This window comes from Peromyscus californicus, unplaced genomic scaffold, assembly GCF_007827085.1.
Source record: "Peromyscus californicus insignis strain IS unplaced genomic scaffold, ASM782708v3 Scaffold_21__1_contigs__length_65335640, whole genome shotgun sequence".
Classification (NCBI taxonomy): domain Eukaryota; kingdom Metazoa; phylum Chordata; class Mammalia; order Rodentia; family Cricetidae; genus Peromyscus; species Peromyscus californicus.
The window spans coordinates 57376209-57401187 of record NW_026294514.1 but is presented as its reverse complement, the minus strand read 5'-3'; the positions used below and the strand labels follow the sequence as shown (position 1 = coordinate 57401187).

The 24979-nt window shown below is 52.7% G+C and overlaps 1 protein-coding gene across 1 annotated transcript in view; it reads right to left on the bottom strand.

Moving 5' to 3' along the window:
• Per2 (period circadian regulator 2) overlaps positions 1 to 23301 on the bottom strand; it is a 44588-nt gene extending 21287 nt beyond the window's left edge. Inside the window, exons 1-9 of the mRNA XM_052750409.1 lie at positions 23158 to 23301; positions 14339 to 14587; positions 13515 to 13577; positions 12156 to 12310; positions 8632 to 8753; positions 7649 to 7850; positions 3906 to 3957; positions 2913 to 3055; positions 1452 to 1530 (exon numbers count right to left, since the gene is read on the bottom strand). Of these exons, the coding sequence (XP_052606369.1) occupies positions 1452 to 1530; positions 2913 to 3055; positions 3906 to 3957; positions 7649 to 7850; positions 8632 to 8753; positions 12156 to 12310; positions 13515 to 13577; positions 14339 to 14568 (1046 nt within the window). The 5' untranslated portion in view covers positions 14569 to 14587; positions 23158 to 23301. The remainder of the gene's footprint in view (positions 1 to 1451; positions 1531 to 2912; positions 3056 to 3905; positions 3958 to 7648; positions 7851 to 8631; positions 8754 to 12155; positions 12311 to 13514; positions 13578 to 14338; positions 14588 to 23157) is intronic.
• Positions 23302 to 24979: the final 1678 nt, after the last annotated feature.

Genomic DNA, 24979 nt, shown 5'->3' with positions numbered 1-24979 from the left:
TGGGAAAAGGCACAGTGGACCTCAACCTGCTCAGAACCAGTACTTTTGAGTCCACCAGGCCTGCGCACACCAGCTATAGTACCCTCCACCGCAGGTTCAGAGAGACAAGCCCGAGGAGCTGAGAAAAGGTGTGGAGGGACCCTGAAAGACAGGTCCCTGCTGAGGTCTTGCCAATGACATCTCCCCGTCATTAGCCCTTGGCACCCCATTCCTGACGGTACCATTGCCCACTAGACAGAGTTTAAACAGGGTGATAAAGACAGGTACAACTGAAATCATCTCCAGTTCTCCAGAAAGCCCATTTATAATGTTCATTTCTTATAAACTGTGGTGGTTGTTTTCTTGCTTTCATGTTTTGAAGTAGGATCTTGAACTCCCGATTATTCCTGCCTCAGTCTCCTTAGTGCTGAGATAAATGTGTGCCACCACAGCTGCATCTTATGAACTCTGAGTGTAATTTCATTGCCTGTATGGTCATGTGTCCTGTAACAGTGGGACAGAGTCTGAAAAATGCATCACTAGGCAATTCTGTTGTCATAGGCAGTGTCAGGCAAACGAAGCAGAACCTGCACAGCACAGGTTGGTCACCAGGGGTGACTGCTGATGCAATCAAGAAACCCAGGGCACACAGAAGTGTAGGCTGCTACAGGGCACCACGGGGAACACCTGCTAAAGTGACAAGGCGTAAATACATAAGCCAGAAGCAGGGTGCTGTACCGTGCACAGCTGTGGCCACTCTAACTGCCACCGGATGGCATTACGACAGCCTTGTCACTAGGTAACAGAATCACAACAGTGTATGTGGTCTCACTGAAACATCACTGGGTTGCAGAACGGTGCAGCCACACATTTTTGTTGATTACTGTGTAGACAAAAATGACATGAAACCTTGTCTTCAGCAACGATGTCAAAAGCAAAAAAGTTCAGCTGCACACCTTTAATTCCAGCACCCGGGAGGCAGAGGCAGGCGGATCTCTGTGAGTTCAAGGCCAGCCTGCTCTACAGAGTGAGTTCTAGGACAACCAGGGAGGTTACACAGAGAATCCTCATCTTGAAAAACAAACAGACAAAAAACCACACACAAAAAAACAAAACAGCCGGGCGGTGGTGGCGCACGCCTTTAATCCCAGCACTCGGGAGGCAGAGCCAGGCGGATCTCTGTGAGTTCGAGGCCAGCCTGGTCTCCAAAGCGAGTTCCAGGAAAGGCGCAAAGCTACACAGAGAAACCCTGTCTCGAAAAACCAAAAAAAAAACAAACAAACAAACAAACAAAAAAACAAAACAAAACAACAACAGCAAAAAAGCCAAAAAGTTCATTTTTATTCTCTGGTAATTTCTGAGACAATGAGGAGACACTGAGCATGTGTCCCAGCATTGATGACATGACGATGGCCCCTGACTCCAGACAAGTGACAGTGGGAGGCAGGTGTGAACAGCGGGACACAACTCACCTTTCATCCACATCCTGGAACAAGCAGTTTGGTGTATGCGTTGTTGTAAAAATTCTCTTCTCAGGAGGAATCCTAGGGGCTGAAAGAACAGAATTCCCACTTGTAAGAAACACACAGTTCCGTTTTGACTAGGGAAACCACAAGGACTGAGAGTAAGGGGCAGCCAATGAGAAAATGAGAAGGCAGATTCAACAACTGAGCCACCACGCTGAAATTAGGGCGGGCCCCAACCAGCCGGCCACGAGCAGTCTCCTAACCTCTGTGGGGTGGCCAATGGGAGCTGCCATGCTACCTGAGACAAGTGGACCCAAGACAGAGGACCACCTTCATGGTTCATAGGACGAAACTACAATGACCTTTAGAAAAACGAGTTACAAGTTCTAAGTTTGGACTTATAGTTTGCCAATGCCATTGCCCTGAAGAACTTGACAGTTTCCAGGGTGGCCAAAGACAGTACATTCCACACAGGAAGTCATATATCCAGTGTTTTTCTCAACCATCAAATTCTAAAAATCTTTGGTTCTTGAAGGACACTCATAATTTGGGGTTACAACTTGTTCTTCCTGTCTACATTCCTAATGAACATTTGGAAGAGAATGTTCTGGATGCAGAGAGACACCACTGTGCTAGAGAAAAATCATGTTAGAACACACTATCACTTTTAGGAAGTGCTTTGTAAAAACAAAACAAAAACCTCATGGCTAATCAAAAGATTGCAATTCCAGGGAAAGCAGTCTAAATGTTCCTGGGGTAGGGTGGGGCTACCCCTCAGGGGATCTGAAGTCCTGTGACTCCTGAGTTGATACACAGAAAACAAACAGCTTCCGGCTAGGCATCTGGAGTAGGCACAAGGACCATGGTATTAGAAAACAGTTGCTTAAGAGGGATCCCAAGAAGGCAAACAGGTTGGCACAGCTTCCCTTGGGCTCCATGACTGTCAGGAGGCAGGGTGGCCTAAGGAGCCCTTCGTGGTGGGACAGCGTTAGGACAGCTGGATGGCCAGAGGCTGAGGGGCAGGGAGAGCCAGGCAGAGGGAAGGCAGTCCAGACAGAAGTCAGGATGGGCCAAGGCAGGAACGAAGATGGCCCAGCACTGGAGGCTGAAGGAGTAAGTGGGGTTCTGGGGTACTGAGATGTCATGAAGCAGAGGCCAGGATGAGGGGCAAAGATGGGAGGGATATGGGGCCTCAGATCTGTCAGAGCTGGTGACACTTTACAGATCAAAGGCAGCAGAGCTAGGGGAGGGGAGAGGGGCCATGGATATGGACACAACTGCCTTGGTGGCTGTGGGGAGAGCCAGATAACAAAGAGAATTGTGCTGAATTTAGGGAAGATGGAGACGGACAAAGTTAGGGAGACGCCAAGGCGGATGAGCAGCTAGGTACTTTTCAGACATCGTGTGTGGACTACAGGCAAGAAGGATGGGCTAACACGGGCGCTCCCTGGTCAGGCATAGCTGTACCTTCATAGCCTGAGTGTACCCTCTCTGCCAGCAGCAGGCAGCAGAGTTGGCTCTCGGTACCCTGCTGCTCTTGCACCTTGACCAAGTAGGGTGTCATGCGGAAGGGCTGGTAGCGAATCTCATTCTCGTGGTGTTTCCCAACACTGTAGAGAGAGGTGTGGAGAGGGGTGAGGGTCAAGGCTCTGAGCCATGACAAAGAAAAGCCTTGGCCTGCTGGTAGCCCCACCCCTGGCTGTTTGTTAGGGCTAAGCAATTCTTCCATTTATTGTACCCGATGCCAAGGATGTTGAGCCAGGCCGCCACAGCAAAGTCTCTAGTGGGAACCTAGGCCATGCCGGAGGCAGCACACAGCTGTACCCACTGGAGAAGCTGGCCAGCGCTCACCCTTAGCCTTCTCCATTAGACCCACACTGAAGGGCCAATGGTCAGAGCCCACACAATGGGCAGTAGGAGGCCTCCCCTCCTTTCTCTTGAGCAATTGCAGTTGGATTAGGACAAAGCAGCTGGAAGATGGGAGTCGCTTCCTTAGAGGCATACTGGGCCCAACTCTCCTTGGGGGCATGGCTGACATTGTCCTGGATGCTCAGGTGGTCACCAAGAGCCTGCAAGGAACACTGTGACTCTAATCAAAGAAATGCAGGTGCACATTCAGGGCTAGTGCACGGTCTGGCCCTCGGCCCTAGAGAATGTCTTCCTCAGCAACAGAGGGCCAGTGTGGGGAACTCGGGGTTTTGGGGGGAAGAGCAGGTTGATTTACCCACTTTGCACTCCCTGCGCACAGGTATCATGTAACTCATTCAAGTGAGTTTCACCCAGACTCTGCAGACGCTGTGTGTGGTCTCACTCTCAGAGTGTGTGTGTGTGTGTGTGTGTGTGTGTGTGTGTGTGTGTGTGTGTGTGTGTGTGTGTACAACACATATACCCCCAAGGCTCCCCCAAGTACTGGTGGTGGACGGTCCAGACTGGTTTCTGAGTTGGGAAGACTGGGCTTACCTGACACGGCAGAAGAAAGACTTCTCCTCCATGCACTCTTGAGTGAAAGAATCTACAAGAAAAACCCAGAGTCATTCACCCAAGTCAACAAACACAGAGTCAAACGGAGGTGTACGTTGTGAGCTGGGCCAAGTACAAAGTGAGTCCTTCATAGAGATTTTAGATTCAGTTCAATTCCAAGGTGTGCTGTGCACCAAATCACACTGTCCTACAAGTTTACAGCCACGGCTTTAGGGGTTTTGTTTTTTCGTTTTGAAACAGGGGTTTTTTTGCTAAGTAGCCCTGGTGGGCCTGGAACTTGAGACAATCCGTCACCCTCTGCCTCTCTAATGCTAGGATTACTGGCAAGAGCTAACAAATGTGTTTAAAATTCCTGAATGGTGCACAGTGGTGTTACTGATAGATACACTGGCAGTTCAGCTGCCGAAGGCACACTACTTCGTGTACTTATGGGCAAATCCCTAAACATTTACACCGCCATTTCTGAAATACTTGTTTCTAGTAGAAGGGACACAGGCATTTGAAAATATCAACACTTGGTAAAATATCAACTTACTTTTATATTTACAATGTCTTGGGAAACGTGAGTTCGCTGGACCTCACGTCAGGGAAGGGAAGCAGGTGTCTCTATAACAGTTTGAAGGTTACAAAGACCTTAGACTTTAGCTTACATACAGTATTTCTTTCATTCAAAAGAAATGAAGAAACATAGGAAATGACCAGTTACAGAAAATGATACAGAATTAGCAGCCTGCAAAGCCCCCTGTGAGGTGGCCAGACTCTCTTTCCTATTTAGACCATACTTTGGCTGTCCATCCACACGCCAAGCCATTTCCTTTCCACAATCCTGAACCATGCCCCAATAACTCACACTGCGAATGTTTAACAGTCAGCCCCGTCTCTGGGTCTAGGAGAAAGTAGACAATCTCCTTCAGAGGAAACCCTCAAACAAGTGGTGCGTCTACCCCGGGCTGCCTGCTGCGGGAGTACATTTGTCACGGTGGAGGACACAGTGGCAGTGTCCAGCTCTGATGCTGGCAGAACGGGGATGGGGAGGAGGGGAACTCCTCACGCTGGCCAGATTCCAGGGGTGACGTGAAGACAAGGGTCGAGAGGCCGTTGTGTAAGCAGAGATCAGTGACCGGCCAGCCCCAGCAGGTAGCTCCTGGTCACAAGGCCACAGCAATCTGAGTTCTGTCCTTGCTCCTCAGAAGCTACAGTCTTTAGTTCAGCTTCAGCTCTGGACATTAAAAGCCCATAAGGGGCTGTGATCGTCCATCAGCCATGTGTGGACAGACACCAAGGAGCTCTTTTGCTGGCTAGCCCTGTCTATGATGGTGGAGGCTAGCTCCCCCTCAACCCCCACTGTCAGTGGCAGTGCTGTGATCCTGGAAGTATGGCACCCCACCCCCCACCCCCCAGGGTCAGAGTCTTCACAGTAAGTTGGCAGAACAGAACAAAGCTTGGCAAAGTTCAGCCACAAGGGCAGGAGAGAGGGGCTGCCGGTGGGGTGGTACCCAATGGTCACGGTAATCCAGTCCCAAGTGAGCTAAAGCACACCTGCCGATTCCTCCGAGTGACTCAGTCACCCCTTAGAGACCAGTCATTCGGTGTTTCACAAGTGACCCTACAGTGCAGCATGCGTTTGAGAGGGGCAGCCCATGTCTAGGCCACAGGTGGTTCATTTGGCTTGCCACAGCGCATGCTCTTCTCACAATGCAAACTATAATCACTTCCATCCCATAGTCTCTAGTGCCGACCTGAAAGTCCCAAGTCCAACTGTGAGCTCACACTAACCATCTGCTTTAAGGGAAGAGGGTGTCGGATAGGCATGCTGTTCCAGAGGAAGGCCGGCCAGGAGGAGGAGCGATAGGCCTCAGGCAAGTCTGAAATCAGGGTCCACAGACCTTGTCCTAAAGCTGTAGGGTCCATCATGTTTCCCTAGGGACCACCTCCTGCACACTGGGTACGAGTGGGTAAGACTGGGTTCCCAAAGAACCAAGCAGCCCTGCTCCATGGTTTGCTGGGCTCAGCCCAGCTTGGGCTGTTAGGGTTGCCTATGGCTTTCCTGGGATGTGTGGCTTGCCTCTGGTAGCTCTGCTGCTCTGGCTTCCCAGGGTGGCAGCCCCTGCCAGTGCTGCCTGGCACAGCCTTGGTGATATTCTCTGCATCATCTCTGCCCTGTGGCCAAGGAAGCCATCATCTTCCTGTCTGCAGAAAGGACACTGCCAAGGCCTAGGCTTACAGCCCCTGGAGCAGAGGTGGGGCCACAGCCAGAGCCGGAGAGAGCCAGGTGTGGATGCAGGCAGCAGAGGCATCCTTGGAGATCTCTGATGTGCCTGCCTTCAGGGCTTTTCCTGTGGTGAGGAGGTCTTCTCCTGTTCATTTCCTACCTATGGAAACCTTTAGCAATCTGCTTGACTGCAGCCTGCATTCCTTTCCACTCTGTACGTGGCCAGACTGCGGTAACTCCCGACACTTCCATCAGCAGGCCGGTCACAGCCACTTATGCAAATCAGAGCTTCCCCCAGTAGTCCTGTCTTCCCCGCCCCCACACCAGAACTGCTCTCAACACTCAGGCCTTTTCTGGTTTTCACTTTGAAACCCTTCAGCTGCTCCCCACTCCCAAGTTCCAAATCTGTCAGTGCTTTTTCAGGTACCTCTGCAGCAGCACCCAGTTCTTGGCACCCGGACTGTTTCAAACTGTTTTCTGTTGCTATGACAATCTGTCACAGATGACTTAGGAGGAAGCTCATGGTTCTAGAGGCCAGAACGTCTGACAGCACAGTGTAAGGATGGTAAGGATCGGATGAGCTGCTGGGGAGGGCCACACACTGCTTCCAGTCACGGAGAAAACAGCGTGGGGACACACACACACACACACACACACACACACACGGGACAGCCTTGCTTTAGAGTGACCCACCCCTTGGTGCCAGTTGAGTCCTGACAGGGAACTCTGACCCAGGAGAGAGGCATTAGTCCCTCTTCATGACCTCATCACCTCAAGGTCCCACCTCAGTACTGTGACATCAGCAAAATCCAGCGCAAGTTTTGGAGGGGACAAATCACACTCAAACTACAGCTGACTGATGGGGAGGGGGGCAGTGGAGCTGGAAGGGCACAAGGAGAATGCCTGGCTCCGGGGAGAGAAGGCACAGAGTGGCCTGGATGCCAGATAAGAAGGGCTGGGCAAGGGCAAGAAGCCTGGACACAGGTGGAGCACACAGGAGGCATACACACTTGCTAGTGAGCAGAGAAAGCACCGTGCAAGCTCGGAGAGCTTATAACCTACACTTCTGGACCTGCCTCCAGCCAAGGTGAAGAGCCCCGAGAGGTCACCCTGACAAATGTCACACCTGTCCGTTATGGCAGCTGAGGCCACAAGGGGATTAACTGCCTGCAGGAAGCTGGCACTCCACTTAACATTCCTTGGCCTTGCAGGAAGCACCCCATCTCCCCACACTACAGTTATGTCAGGATCCCTACTCAGCATAACCTCATTTTAAAAATGCCTAATTTTGAAATCTCTCTGGAGTTTACCACGAGGCTATTTATTCTGGAGACAAACGACTGTTTGCCTCTTACCCTAGACAGATCAGTGAACGGCCGCCCATCAGGAGGGCTCCGCCGGCCATTTTGACATAGCTGTGATGGGGGCCAGCTCCCAACCTCTTGCCATGCCACCAGCCTTCTCCATACTCCTACTCAGAGGAGACAAGGCACTGCGGCCAGGACCTCACCTAATCCACTGCACACACTCCAGGGCGGAAGTTTGTAAGGGGTGGTGTAGCTGTGGAACACACTGACATCATGAGGAGCCAGGAACTCCACAAACTTGGCATCACTGAAGGCATCCTTCTTACAGTGAAAAATGGAGGCAACTTGGTTAGAGATGTATAGGATCTTCCCAGACACCAGGGACACAGCCACAGCAAACATATCCTGGAAATGGAGAACATGATCAGGTGATTATTGTCAGTAGAGACTGACCAGCTGTAAGGCTAGTGGGAGCACCCCAACATGAGGACCGGGGGCGGGGGGTGTCTGGGCCTCCTCAAGCCTGGCCAAGCTGACTTTCCTGTTCCAGTGCAGACATCCATCATAACACCATCAGGAACGGCATATTAGGCCAGCCTTCCCCAGCTGCTGTGCTAACTCCCCTGGCATGGTGAGTGACCTTCGCCAGCTAGCCTCTTTCAGGTTCTGGGGGTGGCCTGCAGAGCTGCCTGCCCCTCTGATCATAGGCCAGCCCCTTGGAGGGATTTGATCAGCAGAAAGAGGCAGGAAGGCTCAAGGAGCTAGGCTGAGGCAAGTGTCACCACTAGTCCTCACAGGATTACTGCCTGTTCTCACTGAGAATTCAGGAGTAAGGCCTCTCCTCCCCCAGGCCTTTACACATTTAGAAATGTGGGCTTTGAACCCAGACCTTATTTACCACTAAGCCTGGACAAGGGGATGGTCTCTGAGCCTGTCTCTGTATCCTCAAGGCACAGAAAGCTGGAGCCTCATGCGTGGCTGGGCTTCTCTGGAACTGGGAGCTGTGAGTCAGAGTCAGCCAGAGATGAAGACAATCTCCCAGGAGAGAGCAGAAGTCTAGAACATGACTTCACCTCAGAATCACCAATTCTGTGATTTTATTTTATCGAGAGGAGTGGACCTGCTTCCTGACAGTGGACCAGCTGGCTCACCCAAGGGAGAACTTGTGCCCTGTCAAAACACTCACAGCATTCTTCATGATGTACTCCGAGGTAACGCCCTCAACCTGCTCCATGGTGTAGGAGGGCACATCACAACTGCAGGGCTGGCTCTCACTGGACATCAGCAGCTGGTAGTACTCCTCGTTAGCTAGAGGAGAAACAACACCCGGGGTTAGCAGGTGGAACCAACGTGACAGCACACTGTCACTGGCCCCTGCAGGCGGGGTCCATGTTCCTCAAATGAACGAGTGGGATGGGATAGAATATTCTGGATCCAGAGAACATAGACATAAGTGACCAGCACTCAAGAGCAGACCGGAGACTTTCTCTGACGTGCCAGGTCTTTGTTACAAATTTAAAAACTGATAAATACATTAAAGTCATAAGGGTCCACAGGGCCCCAAAGTATGATGCAACCACAATGGTCTCACTCAGGACCACAGCAGTAGCCCCTGCACTGGAGCCTTGGTGGTCCCGTTTGGGATTTCCATGCAGGCAGAACTCATGGCTTGAAAGAGGAACAGGTCCCAGAAGCCACACTGGAAAGTGCTGTGAGCAGCACCCGCAAATGTGGCCATGATATGAGTTCGTATCTGTAGGAGACTTGGGGGAACCAAGTCAGAGCAGGTCTCACTGGACATGGAAGTGAAACAGTCACTCCTGTCTCGACAGCTCCACATGCCTGGGCAGCTGGAACCTAGGGTGGCTGTGTCCTGGAGTTTGACCTTGGGATTCAGCCAAGCGTGTGTTCCCTGCAGTGTGGTGGTAGGGTCTTTGGACCCATGGCTGGGTCTTATCTGATGTTGATTACTCCACCTTCACAGGCTGGTAGGTTTCCGAGCATGCTCTCTGCTGGAAAGCTTAGGAAAGTTCTTGAACTGGCAGAGCTCCCAAGTTCTGGAGTTACTGCGGAGGCCAAGCATGAAGCGTGGAAACCAACAGTCCCCAGAGAGTGAGCTGCCTCCAGCTCGGGCTGACTCACTGAGCTGCTCTTTCCAGAGAGCCGGGTTTTCCTTAGGCACAGGCGCCAGAGCCATGGTCTCCACTGTGGGGTTCAGCCTTAGAGCCCCAGGTTCCCAAACATGTTTGGCCTAACCAGCACTGGCTGGCAGACAGCACTCTTCAGACCACATCCATCTTCCAAAAGGGAGAGCAGCTGAGAGAGGAGCCCACCAAGGTTTCAGGCTGAAGAGACCACCCAAACATGCAGAGGCCAGCACACCACAGAATAATGCCTCTACAGCTGGCTCCAGAGACCCAAGATCAATACCAGCAACCTGCCTACGACCGACAAAAAGCTGTCCAGACACTTAGAAGACTGAAGTACAGGTTCATCCCTAGACTACTGGACACAAGCCTGGCCTACATGCTTGATGGCTACAAGACAAGCTGGTAACGCTGACTGTAAAGCCTAGATCACAGCTTTTTGGCTTCGTCCATTTTGATGTGTGCTTGTTAGCATGCAGTACTCAGCCTTCAGCGCATGTGTGTGACTGTGACCAAAGGTTCACACAGGTACCACACATGGGTGAAGGGTTGGTGGGGGCTTGATTTTCCTATCACCTGCCCTTGGCACCTGCCTTCCCTGCCCCAGTGGGATGCTCGCTTCTACCTGTTCACTGCAAAGGATCACACAGCCAGCGACATCCCCACCATCAGTGGCTGGAAAGAAAAGGGACTAAAAAAAGGGCCTAAGCACTCAGTACTTTGAGCCAGGGCTGTAAGAAGATGTTTTCTCCACAGCAGAGCACCCACAAAGCTCACGTCCCTGTGTTCAGTAACTGACTAAAAGTTTCTGGGCCTTTCTTCCAATGCCTACAGCTAGGCCTTCCAGGAATGACCATCCAGGGGACTGAGGCCTGAACCTCAGGATGGGCTGCCTGCTTTCCACCTGGTTAGTGTTCCCGGGGTCTGGGAGTCAAGGGCAAGTGCGATGGCCCGAGGAGAGGGGGAGCCGACCCACGCAGGTCCTGGGCTGGAGCGACTGAAGGAGGCTGAGTCTGCTGGGTGCTGGAGACCCACGGGCTCCCTGCACAGGAAAGCACCGCAGCTCTTTTCCAGGTCCTTCTTTAGAAGCCTCAGTCTCCTTCCTCACGGGCCTGTTAAAATGTTCTGCCATATTCTGTCTCCTGAAAGTCAAACACACAAGCAGCAGCAGGTTCTGCTGCATGAAGGCCCCCAAATAGGAAAGGTCGATGGCTACAGTTGCCCTGACTGTGCACGCATGATAGCGAGAGGTCTCCTGAGACAGAACCCAGTGACGGGTGGCATTGCTGTGCCCTGTCTCTTTCCTTCTTGGTTGAAATAACTACCAGGACAGAAAAAGTTTTGTAGGTAAACATTTTCAGATGAACAGGAAATGAGTCAGTCACCTGGGTTGAATTCATGAATTAAGACGTGCCTCGGTGGAAGGGGCTGGAGAGATGCTCGGTGCTTAAGAGGACCAGGGTTCAATTCTCAGCACCTACATGGTGGCTCATAACTGCTTTGTAACTCCAGTCCCAGAGGATCTGATGCCCTCTTCTGCTCTCCACTGGCACTGCACACATTTGGTGCATATACATATATTCAGGTACACACACATTACATACACACACACACACACACACACACACACACACACACACACAGTGCCTGGGATTTAGCTCAGTTGGTAGAGTGCTTGCCAAGATTGCACAAAGCCTTATGTTAATCCCTAACATCACATCAAACCAGATATGGTGGTGCACACCTAATCCCAGCAGTTGAAAGGTGGAGGAGGCAAAGGCTCTAGAAGCCCAAGGTCAGCCTCAGTTACACAGCCAGCATAGTGAGTTTGTGGTCAGCCTGGGCTACATGAGGTCCTGGCTTCAGAAAAGCCAGTGCGAAGAGCTGGCAACCCCCTCTGTCTCTTTTTTCAGGCTACAGGATAAAGGTGGACAAGACCTCAGGAATGTTGTATTTCAATTCCATTCTGACCCACGCAGCTCATAGTTCCATGTGACCATCATTAGCTCATGTGACCATCATTCTGAACTCAGCCATTGTCCCAAACACATGCCAGAGCCTAGAACATGCTAGACTTCTGCATATGACCCGATCTTACCACAAGAAGCTTACGAGGTACATAGACTTTTCCCATCCACTGGTTTTCTGCCTATTTTTGGTTTTGCCTCTGAAAGTCCAGTTCAGCAGAAAACAGTGAGGAACCATGGTTCTTAACTGACTTTAACTTCATTGTATTTTTATTGCTTCCTTCTGCCATTTCAGGGATGAATCTTAGAACGCTGAGACTATTTACACTATAGTTTGAGACATTTAACACGTTTCGAGGGCTGGAAGGATGGATCGGAGGGTAAGGGCTCTTGCTGTGCAAACCTAGAGACCCGAGTTCAGTCTCTGGAACTACATAAAGATGGAAGAAGATAGCTCACTCCACACACATGCGCAGCACACACACCACCCACCGCCACACACAGAGACACACGGGCCCATACGCACAAAGAAGCAAGCAAACAAACAAAACCCTCTTGTTTCACTGGGTGTGAACAGACGTGTAAAGTGCACATACCCTTCACCTGCTTCACGCTCCGCAGGGCATACTTCAAGGTTGCCAGTGTGCTGGCCTTCCCCTTGGCCTTCTTGTCTGCGGGGAGGTGGACCTTCAGCTCCCTTAGTGTCCTTATCAGTTCTTTGTGTGCGTCAGCTTTGGCAGACTGCTCACTACTGTGGAATTCAGGAAAAAAGGCAATCAAATGTGAGTCTTTTGAAGAGAGTGGCTGGGGGCAGGGACAGCTGTATTCTTCACTCCTGGCCTCCCTCACCTCGGACCAGCAACACCATCTCAGTTGTGGTCAGGAATGAGGTCTAGAGACATGGCTAATCGCCTCCTTCCAGGAGACCACAGACTGATAAGAATCCCTGTTCTCACCCAGAGAGAGAAGTCCTTTCAACAAGATCCTTGTCCTGGGGTCAGGCTGGGCCTCGTTTAGGAGGGATGCTGGTCAACCCTTGGTATAGTGGTGTAGGCTTTGCCACTGGGCTATCTCATTCCCTACCCCATGCAGAGGGACAAAGACTGTATGAAGGACAGCAAAATAGCTCCTGGAGACATGAGCATGGACCATGAGAACAGAAGAGAGGAAAGGGGACCTTTAAGAAAGGGGTCCCAACTGGGTATGGTGGTGCACGCCTTTAATCCCAGCACTCGTGAGGCAGAAGCAGGTGGATTTCTGTGAGTTCAAGGCCAGCTTGGTCTACAGAGTGAGTTCTAGGACAGGCTCCAAAGCTACACAGAGAAACCCTGTCTCAAAAAACCAAAAAAAAAAAAAAAAGGGGTGGGGTGGGGTGGGGTGGGGTTTCCAAGGAGAAGAGATCGAGCAGAAGAAGACAGGAAAGATAGATAGCAAGGAATTGCTGCAGGAAATGGCTTATGTTGAGGAGAAGGTATCCAAAGAATGATGGGTCAGGTTCCCGAGACTTCAGTGGCCAAGGGCCCACACGCCTGGGAGAGAGGACTCTGCCCTAGCGATAAGAAAATGTCTGTGAACACACAGATCATTTGTTGCAAAAAGGTGAGGAAGTTCCTGCTGGACACACAGGCCTGAGGCAAGGATGCTTAGAGGGAGCTGGGAGGAAACCAGATGCCCATGAACAACCAGCTCAGAGAGGAATGGGGCCTGTGGCTGTGTGACAGGCAGGTGCCACCTGTCACACTGACTGCTGTGCTGCTCAGGCCAACAGAATTATCCAAGCTTAAGAGTCACGTTACTTTCAAACCTGGCCTACGAGGAAGTCCTGAAACTTGTTGAAAGAGCATGATGTGGGAGCTGTGGTGGGTCCCACCTCCCTTGAAAGAGCATGAGGTAGAAGCTGTGGTGGGCTCCATGCCACTGAAAGAGCATGAGGTGGGCGGTATGGTGGGTCTCACCTGCAGCCGCTTGTGGAGGGGTTGTGTTCTGGCTCTGTCATCATCAGTCTGAAGGCATCAGGGCTGTGAGAACAGATAGTGACAGTCTCAGTGACAGATCTCTATACACCTCTTCCCCCCATGCAGCCAGCACAACAGACTGGGGACATCACACCAGAGACTTAAGAGAACAGTAGGGTGGGCTGGGTGACAGCTTTGGGGTAAAGAACCTGCCTGGCATGTCTGAGGCCCTCCATGGCTTCTCACAAAATAAGAATCAGGGCTGGAGAATCATCTCAGTGAAGAGCAAGCACTTCCAGAGGACCTAGGTTCGATTCCCAGCACCCACATGGCTGTTTACAGCCATCTGTAACTCCAGTTCCAGGGCATATGATGCTCTCTTATGTCCTCTGTGGTCACCAAGCACACAAGTGGTGTACAGACATCCATAAAGGCAAAACACCCATACACATTAAAATTAAAATTTAAAACAGGAAAAATTATGTTAAAACTGGAACATAAGATCTTCAGGTATCAGGAGAGTTGAGCATGGAGAGGTGGAAATGCAAAAGGAGAAATCGTTTTCTGTGACCTGCCTTGTAGGTGTGTGTGCAGCCACCTCCAAGATCTCACCGGACTGTCAAGTGGCATCAGATACAAAAATGCAAAGATGACTGTATTATCATCATTCAGAAGGACAGACCCCAATAAATATTATCTACAGAATTAAGTAGTGCGGCAATCCTGCAAGTTCTGGTACTTGCTGCTCGAAGATGGACAACAGAAAACGTGGAGGAAGCCACAGGTGTCCTGTGTGTGAGGGTCCAGCCTGAGGCTGAACCTACCTCGGGTGAGTGTTGGAAGGTTCCACTAGCATCCGCAGCTCCTTCCCATTGTCATCACAGTCACTGCCCTGAGAGTCCCGCCCTGTGGAGCAGTTTTCATTGGTTTCATTTCCGCTGGAGCCACTGCTCATGTCCACGTCTTCCTGAAGCGCAGCCTGGCTGGGCTGAGGCTCCCCTGGCTCCTTGGAGGGGCTGGTGGGACTACGGGAAAAGTCCACGTATCCATTCATGTCGGGCTCTGGAAAGAAGCTGGTGAAGGAGAGAAGATTGTGGTCAAATGTTAAAAGGCCCCAGTGAGGCTGGGGATGAAGCTCCATACTATAGAGCCTGCGTCTAGTATGGGCGAGGCCCTGGGTGTGATTCCCATTATCAATGGCACAACTGTCATGTACTTGTGTGCTCATGTGGTCCTGATTCCTTAGCTCCTATTGGTCCTGGATCAGGAAGACAGCTGACCTGAGGGCCTCAGCTGGGCCATGGAGGTGCTGACACCTTGTCAGCAGACAGACAAGGACACTGACAGCCTCCTAGGTACTGGGGGAATATAGTCATGCTACATGGTGAGCAGGGCCTGAGACTCTCTATCCTACTGTCTCCCTAGGTGACATTAAGCAGCAGGGTCCAGCAACAACTTCCTCACAGCACAGCATGAGTCACAGAGACGCTGCAGGCAGTAGGGCCTCCTGGAGAGGTGATGCTGCTGGGTGAGGGGTGAAGAGGCCTCCATGAGGCTGGTCCAGTGGGTATGCCATGGCAAGCTCCAGATGCTAGGGGCTCTATCACTACAGTAGCCTGGCTTTGGTATAAGGTGGTGTGAGCAGGAAGGAGATCCAAGCTTACCCAGGACAGTTAGGGGCCACTGAACTGCCTAAGCATCACAGCCGTGGGACTTGGTTTACATTTGGCAGGATCCCATGGCCACACTAGATAGAAACTTGAACTTGTGTGCTTAGGAGTCGGTGTGGAGAAGGGGCTAAAACTCCATCACTACCAAGGCTTTCATAGAAAGCCGAACTCCCTGAAGGGTTACAGACTTAGTGACTGGGAAAGGTGGGCATAACACCAGTCAGGAGGTCACAGCTCAGGGATAGGAGACTGTTAAATGTCACTGGGAGAAAAGGAGGGCCAGGGATAATGTTTCCAGCAGGACCCTGGCAGAAAACAGACGTCATTTAGGCTGGGTCACATCAGGTTTCTGCAAACAGCTAAAAGCAGTTAAGGGCTGGGTACTGGGCTTGAGAGAGGTAGTCATCACCACTCAAGTGGGTAGGGGAGAAGAAAGAGCTAAAGAAATCCAGATCACTGCAGGCTGAGGAACAAATGCCTGGCCACTCTGTCCTTCTGACTTCTACTCTACCAAGCACACGAGGAAGCCAGAGAACTAGAGACTTGCTGACTCTTGCTAGCAGGCCAAGTGAAGCAGCAGGTTCCCCTGGAAGGTACAACATCTCCACTGGCTTCCTGGCAGTCAGGAAAACACAGGTTGCCAATGGAAGGTGGACACAGCCCAGGTCACACTAGTCACTGCATGCAAGATTCCATGCCGCAGGTGAACTGACGGGGCAGGACACTCACCCAGGGCTGCATAATATCAGGTAGCATCCAGCTCCTGACTGGCCTGACCCAGGATGCTCTGGTCCTGTACCCACCCTAAGCTTAGGGGTTTCTCTGTGCTGACTAAGCCCACCCTGGCACTGCCCGTCTACAGCATGAGCTCACCCTGCCTAGGATGGAACAAAGACAGGAATGAGTTCTAGATTCACCTCCCACCCATTTCCCCCATCATTCATGTAAAATGACCAAACATTTAAAGCTGCCGGAGGAACAGCATGGTTTTCAGGAGCCCAGGGGATCCCAAAAGGGCCCCACTGTTCGCCACCAAGCAAGGGCATACACGGGTGTAGCGGGGACGGAAGCAGCGGTACACCGGGGGTGGCACTGGAGTCTCATGCCCTGCTGGATTGCCCCAGGCCCCAAGGAAGATGGCCAGCACTGCAGATCCCCCCCTCCTCCCCCTTGCCACAGTGGGACAAATGGACAGTGGAACCACCGGGAAGATGCTCACAGACACACTGTGGGGCGCCACAGCCTGAGGTCCCCTGCAGGGTCACACCAAGAAGGTGGCCATGTATACAGGAGACAAAGCAGGTGACATCCAGTCAACACCTTGGTGATGGCATCCCAAGGCCCAACACGACCCTTCACCCACTGAAGGGCTGACTCCAGGGAGATTCTGACTCCACAGAATCTAGCTAGGTTGCTTCTAGGAACCAGCTGAGTGATGAGACCTTGTTTGTCCACAAGTAACAAAGGAAGGCCAAAGTAGGGCTTTCGAGAAATCTCCAATAGAGAGACACAGCCCCCAGCAGAGAGGGAGGGCAGCTCAGGGCAGCCAGCACCCACTTCTCCTGATGCACAAATATCCTACAGTCGACAGGTTTGACGAACCAAGCAACCCAAACTGAGATAATTCCACAGGCCAAGACGAAAACACCACCTCAGAACCGATGAAAAAGGACACAGACCAGTCAAGAGGCAGAGATGCCTGTGGTGACGGGGATGCCGGAGAAAGTCATTTTGTTGTTGCTGTTGCTCCTTTTGGTAAAATAAAGTCTTTCTAAGTAGATCAGGATGGTCTTGAACTTGTAATCCTCCTGCCTCAGCCTGCCCTAGGCCGGGGTTACAGAGATGATAGGTGTGTGCACCATACTTGTCTAAGAAGGGAAAGGTGACATTACCTAGCAGAAGGACAGACTGAGGGGAAAGTGGCCATTTTCACCCAGGGAAAATAGTTTTCTAGGAAAGCCTCAGAACACCGAGATAAAGACGGGTTTGAATCTGCCAGTCTGCAGACGCCCTGGGTACCAGCAATATTACATAACAGGAGTCTAGCAACCCCACAGAAAGTTATGTTTTCAAGAGCAAAGAAAGGGGTATCAGTATCCAAGGAGGAAAAACAAACACCTGACTTGCAAAGTAGGAAGGGGGGTACCAGGCTGAGGCACCAGGCCGAGGCACCAGGCTGAGGCACCAGGCTGAGGCACTGTTTATACCCAACTGTGTAAAGAAGAGCTGGGGGGGGGGGGGCGGACACACGGACGACACACGCCCCAGACAGGGACTTGCTTGCTCTGTCACAGAGAGGGACTTTGCCAGTATCCCAAGTCACAAGAAACCTAAACACAGAAATTGCCCCAGCTGAAGTCAGAACCAAATGAGCAAGTCCTGGCCTTTGTGGTTTTTTTTTTTTTTAGCAGTTTGGAAGTTGTGCCTAGTTCAAGGAAAGACAGAAGGGAGGAGACTTTTGGAGCGTGCCTAAGCACAGCCTTCATGGAGGGGACCTTCCCACAGAGATGTAGGACTGATGGGAAGATCGCCAGCACCAGGAGAACGCAAAGGATAAGCCGTTTTGCCCTCTGGTCACCGAACATTACTAGGACCCGTTGCATGGTGATTAAGGTGGAGAACAGCTGGCCACAGGAGGAGCTTGGAAATGTAATCACAGAGACTCTCTGGAAGGAGCGCGTGACCTTTCTCCTTCTAGGAACTGAGACACAGAAATGCCTACCCCCCCCCATCCCCCCACCCACACCCACCTCCACCCCACCCCACCCCCGCGCGCGCGCGCGCACACACACACACACACACACACACACACACACACACACACACATTGTGAGCGCTTAGTCTGTGGAACAACAGAACCCCAGCGTGCCGAAGCCGGCGGGGGTGGGGTGGGGCGGGGGTCTCTGTGTGCTACCTGTCTAATGTGACCACTCTGACCAGAGGCCAATCTCAGCTTCCAAACTGGACTCTCTACCTGGCCCCCACTGCAATCAACACAACAGGAGAAGTGATTCTGGCGAGTGAATGTTACTTATACTAGGCCTGTGATGGGACCCTTACTCAGAGGACAGACTTTGTCTATAAAAGGGACTGAAGGCTCTTCGAGGTCTAGCTGTCCCCGGGCATCGCCGCTATCTATCCACCCTCCCTCCTCCCCCAGTCTAGCCTGTGTGTATACTCTCACTCCAAAGAATCTGCACTGCTGTTCCCTCTGGCCCACTCTCCTCCGACACCTGGATAACGTCATCACTTTCTCCCCATGAAGTGGGGTGGGAGAAGTATCAGCATGATGTTTCCATTCTCCTCTAGGAGCAAGGTGTATGAGTGTGAGTTCTGAGCATTTCCTGCTGGACTCCTAGGGCATAACGCATACTATCGAAGGCACGCTGACTGGGACTCTGCCCCACAGAGCACTGTGCACCTGCCAGGAGGAGGAGGAGGCCAGGAGAGCCTGGGGCTGCCCCACAGAACACTGTGCATCTGCCAGGTCTCTGCACCACAGAGCACTACGCACCCACTGGGAGAAGCAGGTTAGCACAGCCCAGGACTGTGTACCAGAGTTCTGCGCACACACTATGAAAGTGCTGTAGGAGTCCAGGACAAACCCAGGTGATAACACTAAAAGCACAGGGGCACCCTTGCAGGCCCTGCTGCCCAGTGACCCCTAGGGCAGCCTTCGCACACACTAGAGCACAGGTGCTATCCTGCTCTCCCAGGGCTCACCCCGAACACGAAGGACCAACAAGGAACTAGAACACACCGGATATGAAAATTTTCTGGAGGCCATAAAGGAGCAGTAGGTCAGCGCATGCGCGTGGGGGCTGGGAGAGAGGTGCAGGATGTCCTAGCAGCACAGCACGCAGGATGACGACTTGTCACGTGAGCTCCTGTGTTCAGGGTGGGCACACAGTCCCCCTGAAGCCACAGGATTTGTTCTCTCTTGACCCCTAATACTAGACCACATCCATCTCATCCCCCAGGCCTCCCCTCAGATGAGCAGCCCATCTTTTTGGCCTTAGGTTATGAGGGTGGCGGGGCGGCAGCCGTGGCAGGGCAGCTGGACAAGCGGTCCAGGAGGGCCAAGCTTTCTGCCGTACTCCACTCTTCTCGGCTAGGTGATCTTGACAAGTTCCTTAGTCTCTGTGCCGTGTTTCCCACCTTTACGACGGGAATAAAAAGTCCCCCCCTCGTACTGGCACTTGGGAGGATTAAATGGGTTGATATATATCTGGAATGTGATAAATGACCAACAAATACCAGCTTTCCACCTTGGGGCTAAATCCCCACAAGAAATAGACAGCCAGGTCACACAGTAACTGGGGTAGGGTGAGGGAGTTCACTGTGGAGCCTGCTGGGAGCACCTCTGGCTTTCATGCAAAGGACTAAGACACCCCATTCTATCCAACCCCACCCCTGGTGCACCCTGGGTGTTCTGTGTTGGGCTCAGTTCCTGGGACTCCTAGTCTGTGCCTGGCAGTTCCAATTCCTGGGGTAGGGGATGTCTATGTGAACAGGGTCACTATTGCCACTAGGTTACCTTAGAGAGGAAGATAAACTTTTACGAAAAGACCAGGCAAGAATGGCAGAAATGTAAGGCAACAAACTAAGCTAAGTCTTCCAGAACCTCATTATTCCAGAAAATGCACTGCTCAGCATGAAAGGCTCTGATAGACTGACATCAATTTGCCAAGTTGGCAGAACCAGCTGCTGGTCCAAGCAGACTTTGCCTCCTGGTCAGGCACTCTGTCCCAGCCCTGCTGGGTGGGCAGGAGCCCCTGGGAAAGAGGGTACAAGTCTCGGGGAGGGTTGTGGAGGGAGAAGGAGGACTTGGCCAAGACCCTCTTGGCCTGAGCCCACACCCTCCCATATCCACCCACTAGCCTCGCCCACGGACAGCAGTCAGCCTGAGAGCGGGAGTTAAGCTGCGGCTGTTGACCCGGTCACTCGGCCATGGTCACTCTCCTCAGCCAGACAGAGGCACATTAGGAAAGTGCAGTGTCATGAGTCTGGGGTGGGAGCGGGTACCCCAGGCCAGCTGCTGGGACTTCACAGTACTACAGCTCGCCACACTGTCCATAATAAATAGCTGGAAACAACAAACAAGCACGACAGAACACGGCCTGGAAGCAAAGTCTGGACAAAGGATCAGTCTCCATGCCACCAGGAACTTAACACGTCCACCTCACTGCTTTCATTTCTGAGGGAAATGAAAACCAGTAAAGAACCTACTTCCTTGTAAGCACAGACGCATACATCATAAGGCCCCAGCCTGGTATGTGTCCCTGACCTGAACACGCCCCTCTGACCAGCCTGCAAGAACAGCTTGAGCCTGGCTAATCACAGGCGAGCAAACTCTGACTGTTTTCCAACTTTATGTAACAGGGACCTGACAGCCTGGACCTGGAGTTTGCAAGCCTCATGGTATTTTACAACCTCAAGTATTATAACATGTTTTCTACTTCCTGGTAGAAGCCGATTCCCTGGGGCCTGCCTGCTGTAATCCGGAGAAAATGTTTGTCCTGTTAAATAAACAGCCGCGCTCTCCATGGTGACGGTTGGGTAACGGAGGAAAATGTGGCCAGGGCTGTCCAAATAAGGAGGGGAAGGAGGCGGCCAGGGCGCTGCCTCGCTAGGACTCCCCCACACGCTTTTCAGTCCTTACCTGTGTTGAGGCACCAAGCTGTAGAACAATAATGGACCAAGATGGTAGCCCCTGGTGGTGGCTGAGGTAGGAGGAGCTGCTTGAACGCTTGTGGGGTCTAGGGAGCCCAGCCTTTGCCCTTGGGGACTTCCACTGATCCGATTTGACCAGGTGCTGTATGAGCAGACCCCGTCTTTCCACAGCGCCAAGATAATTGTGTGGGACTGGGAGACAGTTCAGTGGGTAAAGACACTGGCTGAGGAGACTGAGGACCTGAGTTTGATCCCCGTCACTGACTCCTTCAAGTTGTCCTCTGACCTCCACATGCACACAATACACAAACACACAAAAATCTCACTTTAAAAAAAGTCAGTTGTGTGGCCTCTCTCCCTGCTTCTGTCTTGCTCTAGACTCTAGAGTTGCCTACAGTGACCGGCTTTGCTGATTACACTTCACATGAGGGCCAGATCCCCAGAGGGGCGTACCAGGGGGAACAGGCCAGCAGAGACTCTCCATTTGCTGGTTCTCCCAGGAGCCTGCTGGTAGGCAGCTTCCCGCAGGGTTAGATGAAGAGGGCCTCCACAGGGCTGTGGGTTATGTGTTTCTAGTCACCTAATGCAGTCATTTGCAAAGGCAACACCAATATCCAGTGTGGCTCTTTCCTCTGCCTCTATGCTCCAGGCCCATCAATCATTCATGGACTTCCCAGTGCTGGAGCTGAGGGTCCACTGAGATTGGAAGAAATGATACCATTGTAATAGGTCCCCAGACCTCCCAGGGTTTTCTAGAAGGTTCGGAGTTTGAGAGAAGCCATATAATAACAGGAACCTTTCCTACTTCCTTTAAGCACAGCAGCTATGTCTCACACAGTGACGCTAAGTGACACCAGGCAGAGCTTCAGAAACTTATCTCTTGGACAGGTGCCCGAGAAAACAGTCCGGATACAGAATTCCAAACCCTTGAACTGAATCAGATTTCAGAGACCGCCTCAGGGTAACTGAGGCCCAGGGTAAGCCAAGGTACCCAGAAGCTGCCAGCTGGCTGATGCAGGGCTCTCCCACTGCTGAGCACTCCAGCCTCCTCAGAAAAGATGAGCTCTGTACCAGTGAATCACACCAAGATGCCAGTGACAGATAACTGCAACCGCCCACAGTGCCATTCCATGCTGGCACACTATGCAGCTACCACTAAAATAAAGGAGTCCCTGGTTTCATTAGATTCCAACAACTCACAAAAAGTGATTGCGTGATTTAAGAACCCGATTTATAATTCAAGACTTCAGGCAGACTCTGGTTCCATTATCAGCCAAATCCGACCTAAGCCCTATAGAGTAAGGTAGAGTGGACACATCCTCTTCAGGCTTGCACCTCTGGTAAGCATGTGGACCAAGGAGGAGAAACAGATCCCCAGACAGCCAGGCCTGGTTTTACAGTGGTACAGCCTGCCAGCCTGCGTCTGTGCCTCTTCGAGCTAGGGGTTACCCTGGACGATTTCCAGGGAGCCTTCTGGCTCCCTTGTTCTGTATGAATCACCTTTCCAAACTGGTTCCTTGTGTGTACGTTACAGAAACCCTGGCAACCAGGGTTCTTGCAGGGGAAGCAGGCCACCGCCCACCTCTTGGTCCATGTCTGTGCTTGGCAGCCAAGGTATGTCCCAAAGGATGACGTGACTGCTTCAACTCAGAGTGGACACCCCCGCCCCCCCACGCCCAGTCCATCTGGAGACAGGGATACTGGCAAGGATGCCACAGAGGACAAAATGGGTGGACAAGGTGGTCTCCCTGACCTCGGGGGGCCCCCAGGCATGGCTTGGTACTGGGGGCTTTCTCCTCTCTGCTTAACCCTCCCCCACCTCGGAGGGGGGGTGTCAGCGCCTATCAGTGGTCCTTCCCCAGGGCCAGACTTGACTCTCGGGACTCATAACAGGAAGCCCGCATCTCAAGGGACCCCCTGTGTCCTAGAGACAGTTTGCACTGACCCTGGCCCCCTTGGACATCATCACGGGAATGGGGGCGGGGGGCGGATAAAGAAAATCATTTAAAGACACGCAGTCTGGTGTGGTGATCACTCAACGGCTCTGCGCCCTCCGACAAGATGCCTAATGCCTAACTAACCTCCCCGACCTCTGCCTAGAGCTGCGAAACGAGGGCAGCCGTGTGCGCCTGGGAGAGGGTCAGCGCGCGGTCCCGCCTGCATTCTGCCGAGTTGCACCCATTCTCACGGTCGGCTACTTCTGGCGCAGGACCCCAGCTTCAAGCTGTCCCAGCCGCCAGTTACGTAAGCCGCCCGCGGTCGTCCGGGTTCGCGCCACCGCCCGGCGCCGCGCCACTCACCGCTCCGCCGCGTCCGCCCGCGCGTCCGTCCCTCTCTCGGCTCGTCACTCGGTGCGCCCGGCCTGCGCCGCAGCCGCCCGGAGCCGCTAGTCCTTGTCGCGCTGCCGCCGCCGCCGCCGCCGCCCGGTCGCCCTCCGCTGTCACATAGTGGAAAACGTGACCGCGCGCGCTGCGCCCGCCCCTGCGCGCGCCATTGGTCGCGGCGCCGCCTCATCTGCATACTGGCGGGGCGGAACCTGAGAGCGCCGCGCGTCGATTGGTTGAGACGCCCGTCGCTCTCTTTACATAAGACGCACATGGAACTCCATGTTCGCCGCCCGGGTTCTTCAATGAAGACGCGAAGTGCTCGTGCGCCCCCCGCGTCCTGGAGAGTGGGCTCGTCCACTTCCGGCCCGCGGGCCTTCCATTCACCTGGCACGGCAGCTGCCGGCTCGTGCAGAGCGGAGTGGCGCGTACCACTGCGGCGCGGGGGGGGAACGATGCCTGGCAGCTACGCAATTCGTGCCCCGCGGAGTCCCCGGGCCGCGGGCGTACCACCTGCGGCTACACGACCGGCCGGGCCGCCCCGCAGGACCGAGAAAGCTCTCTGCTGGCACCCTTCGCTCACCCAGCCCAGTTCATTCATTTCTTTTCTCATTCATTCATGGCGAGGCGCCTGAAGACAGACAGGGCAGCCCCTCTGGATCTCTTGCTGCACACCCACCCAGGTCATCCTGTGCCCCAGGTTGACGGTCGTCCCAGATGGGCCAGAGCACACCGCTTCCACGCAGCCTTTCTTGTTTTTGAAACTGTGTGTTGCAAGTGTTGATTCAGGAAATAAGGTCATGAGTACTGTGCAGATACAAAAGAAAGAAGTGATTCCTCCCTGCCCTCAATCGCGTAGAGAAAAAAGACAGGCGTTCTAAAGGGGAACTTAACCAAATGAGATGGTGTAGTTTATTAACCTTACAGGGTCTATGGAGGCGGGGCACTTGAGGATGGGTAAATGGGGTATGTATCTGGAAAAGCAGGGCTTTTCCTACGTGGAAGCTGCAGACACTCGCTAGTCAGTGTAGAGAACTCCCCAAGGATAGGGCAGCAAGTGCCCCTGTGGCACCTTGGCTGAGGCTATTCTTTCAAGAGCAGTGTCTGGAAGCATATTAAGCAATCATGCTCCTGTCCAAAGGGTCAAAGGAGGGAGTGGAACTTCCCCTGGGACTGGTTTGAGGCCCCAGATTTACCTGTATGTCAGAACAACTTAAAGGCTCTGAAAGCGTAGGGTGTGATGGGGCAGATGAGGTTGTCTTGTCTTTGACGGGTGAAAGGGTCACGTGGCACTGCCCAGGAGTTGAAGCCTAGCAGTATGCACTTCTCTGGATCTTCCCCTGCTGTGTCCTAGGAACCAGGGATGGAAACCGAAACAAACAAAAACAAGTCTGTGAGCAAGCTGAGCTGCTGGTCTACACAGCCAGCTAACCCACATTCAGGAATTCCTGTGTGGGAGCCACTTCTTTCTCTCTACCTGGCAGGACAGGCTTACAGTTCCTCAGCTGCAGATGGGGCAGATACTAAGTTCACCTCAGCAGTCTGCCCAAAGGAGCCCTGGAAAGCCAGATGTTGACTCACTGCAGGAGGCAGGGCAGCACCTCTAGTTCCTCTGACATTGACACCTCACCACACTCCCCAACACGCACAAACATAGAGCAGAGCTTGGCCAAGCTGCACCCTGCACACACCCAAAGAGTCTTTTGTTTCCTCTCTTACATTGACGTCAATGGTGGCTGCATTGTTCTGGAAACAAGAGCACACAACTCATCCACCAGGCAGAGTCTTCTTCAGGCTC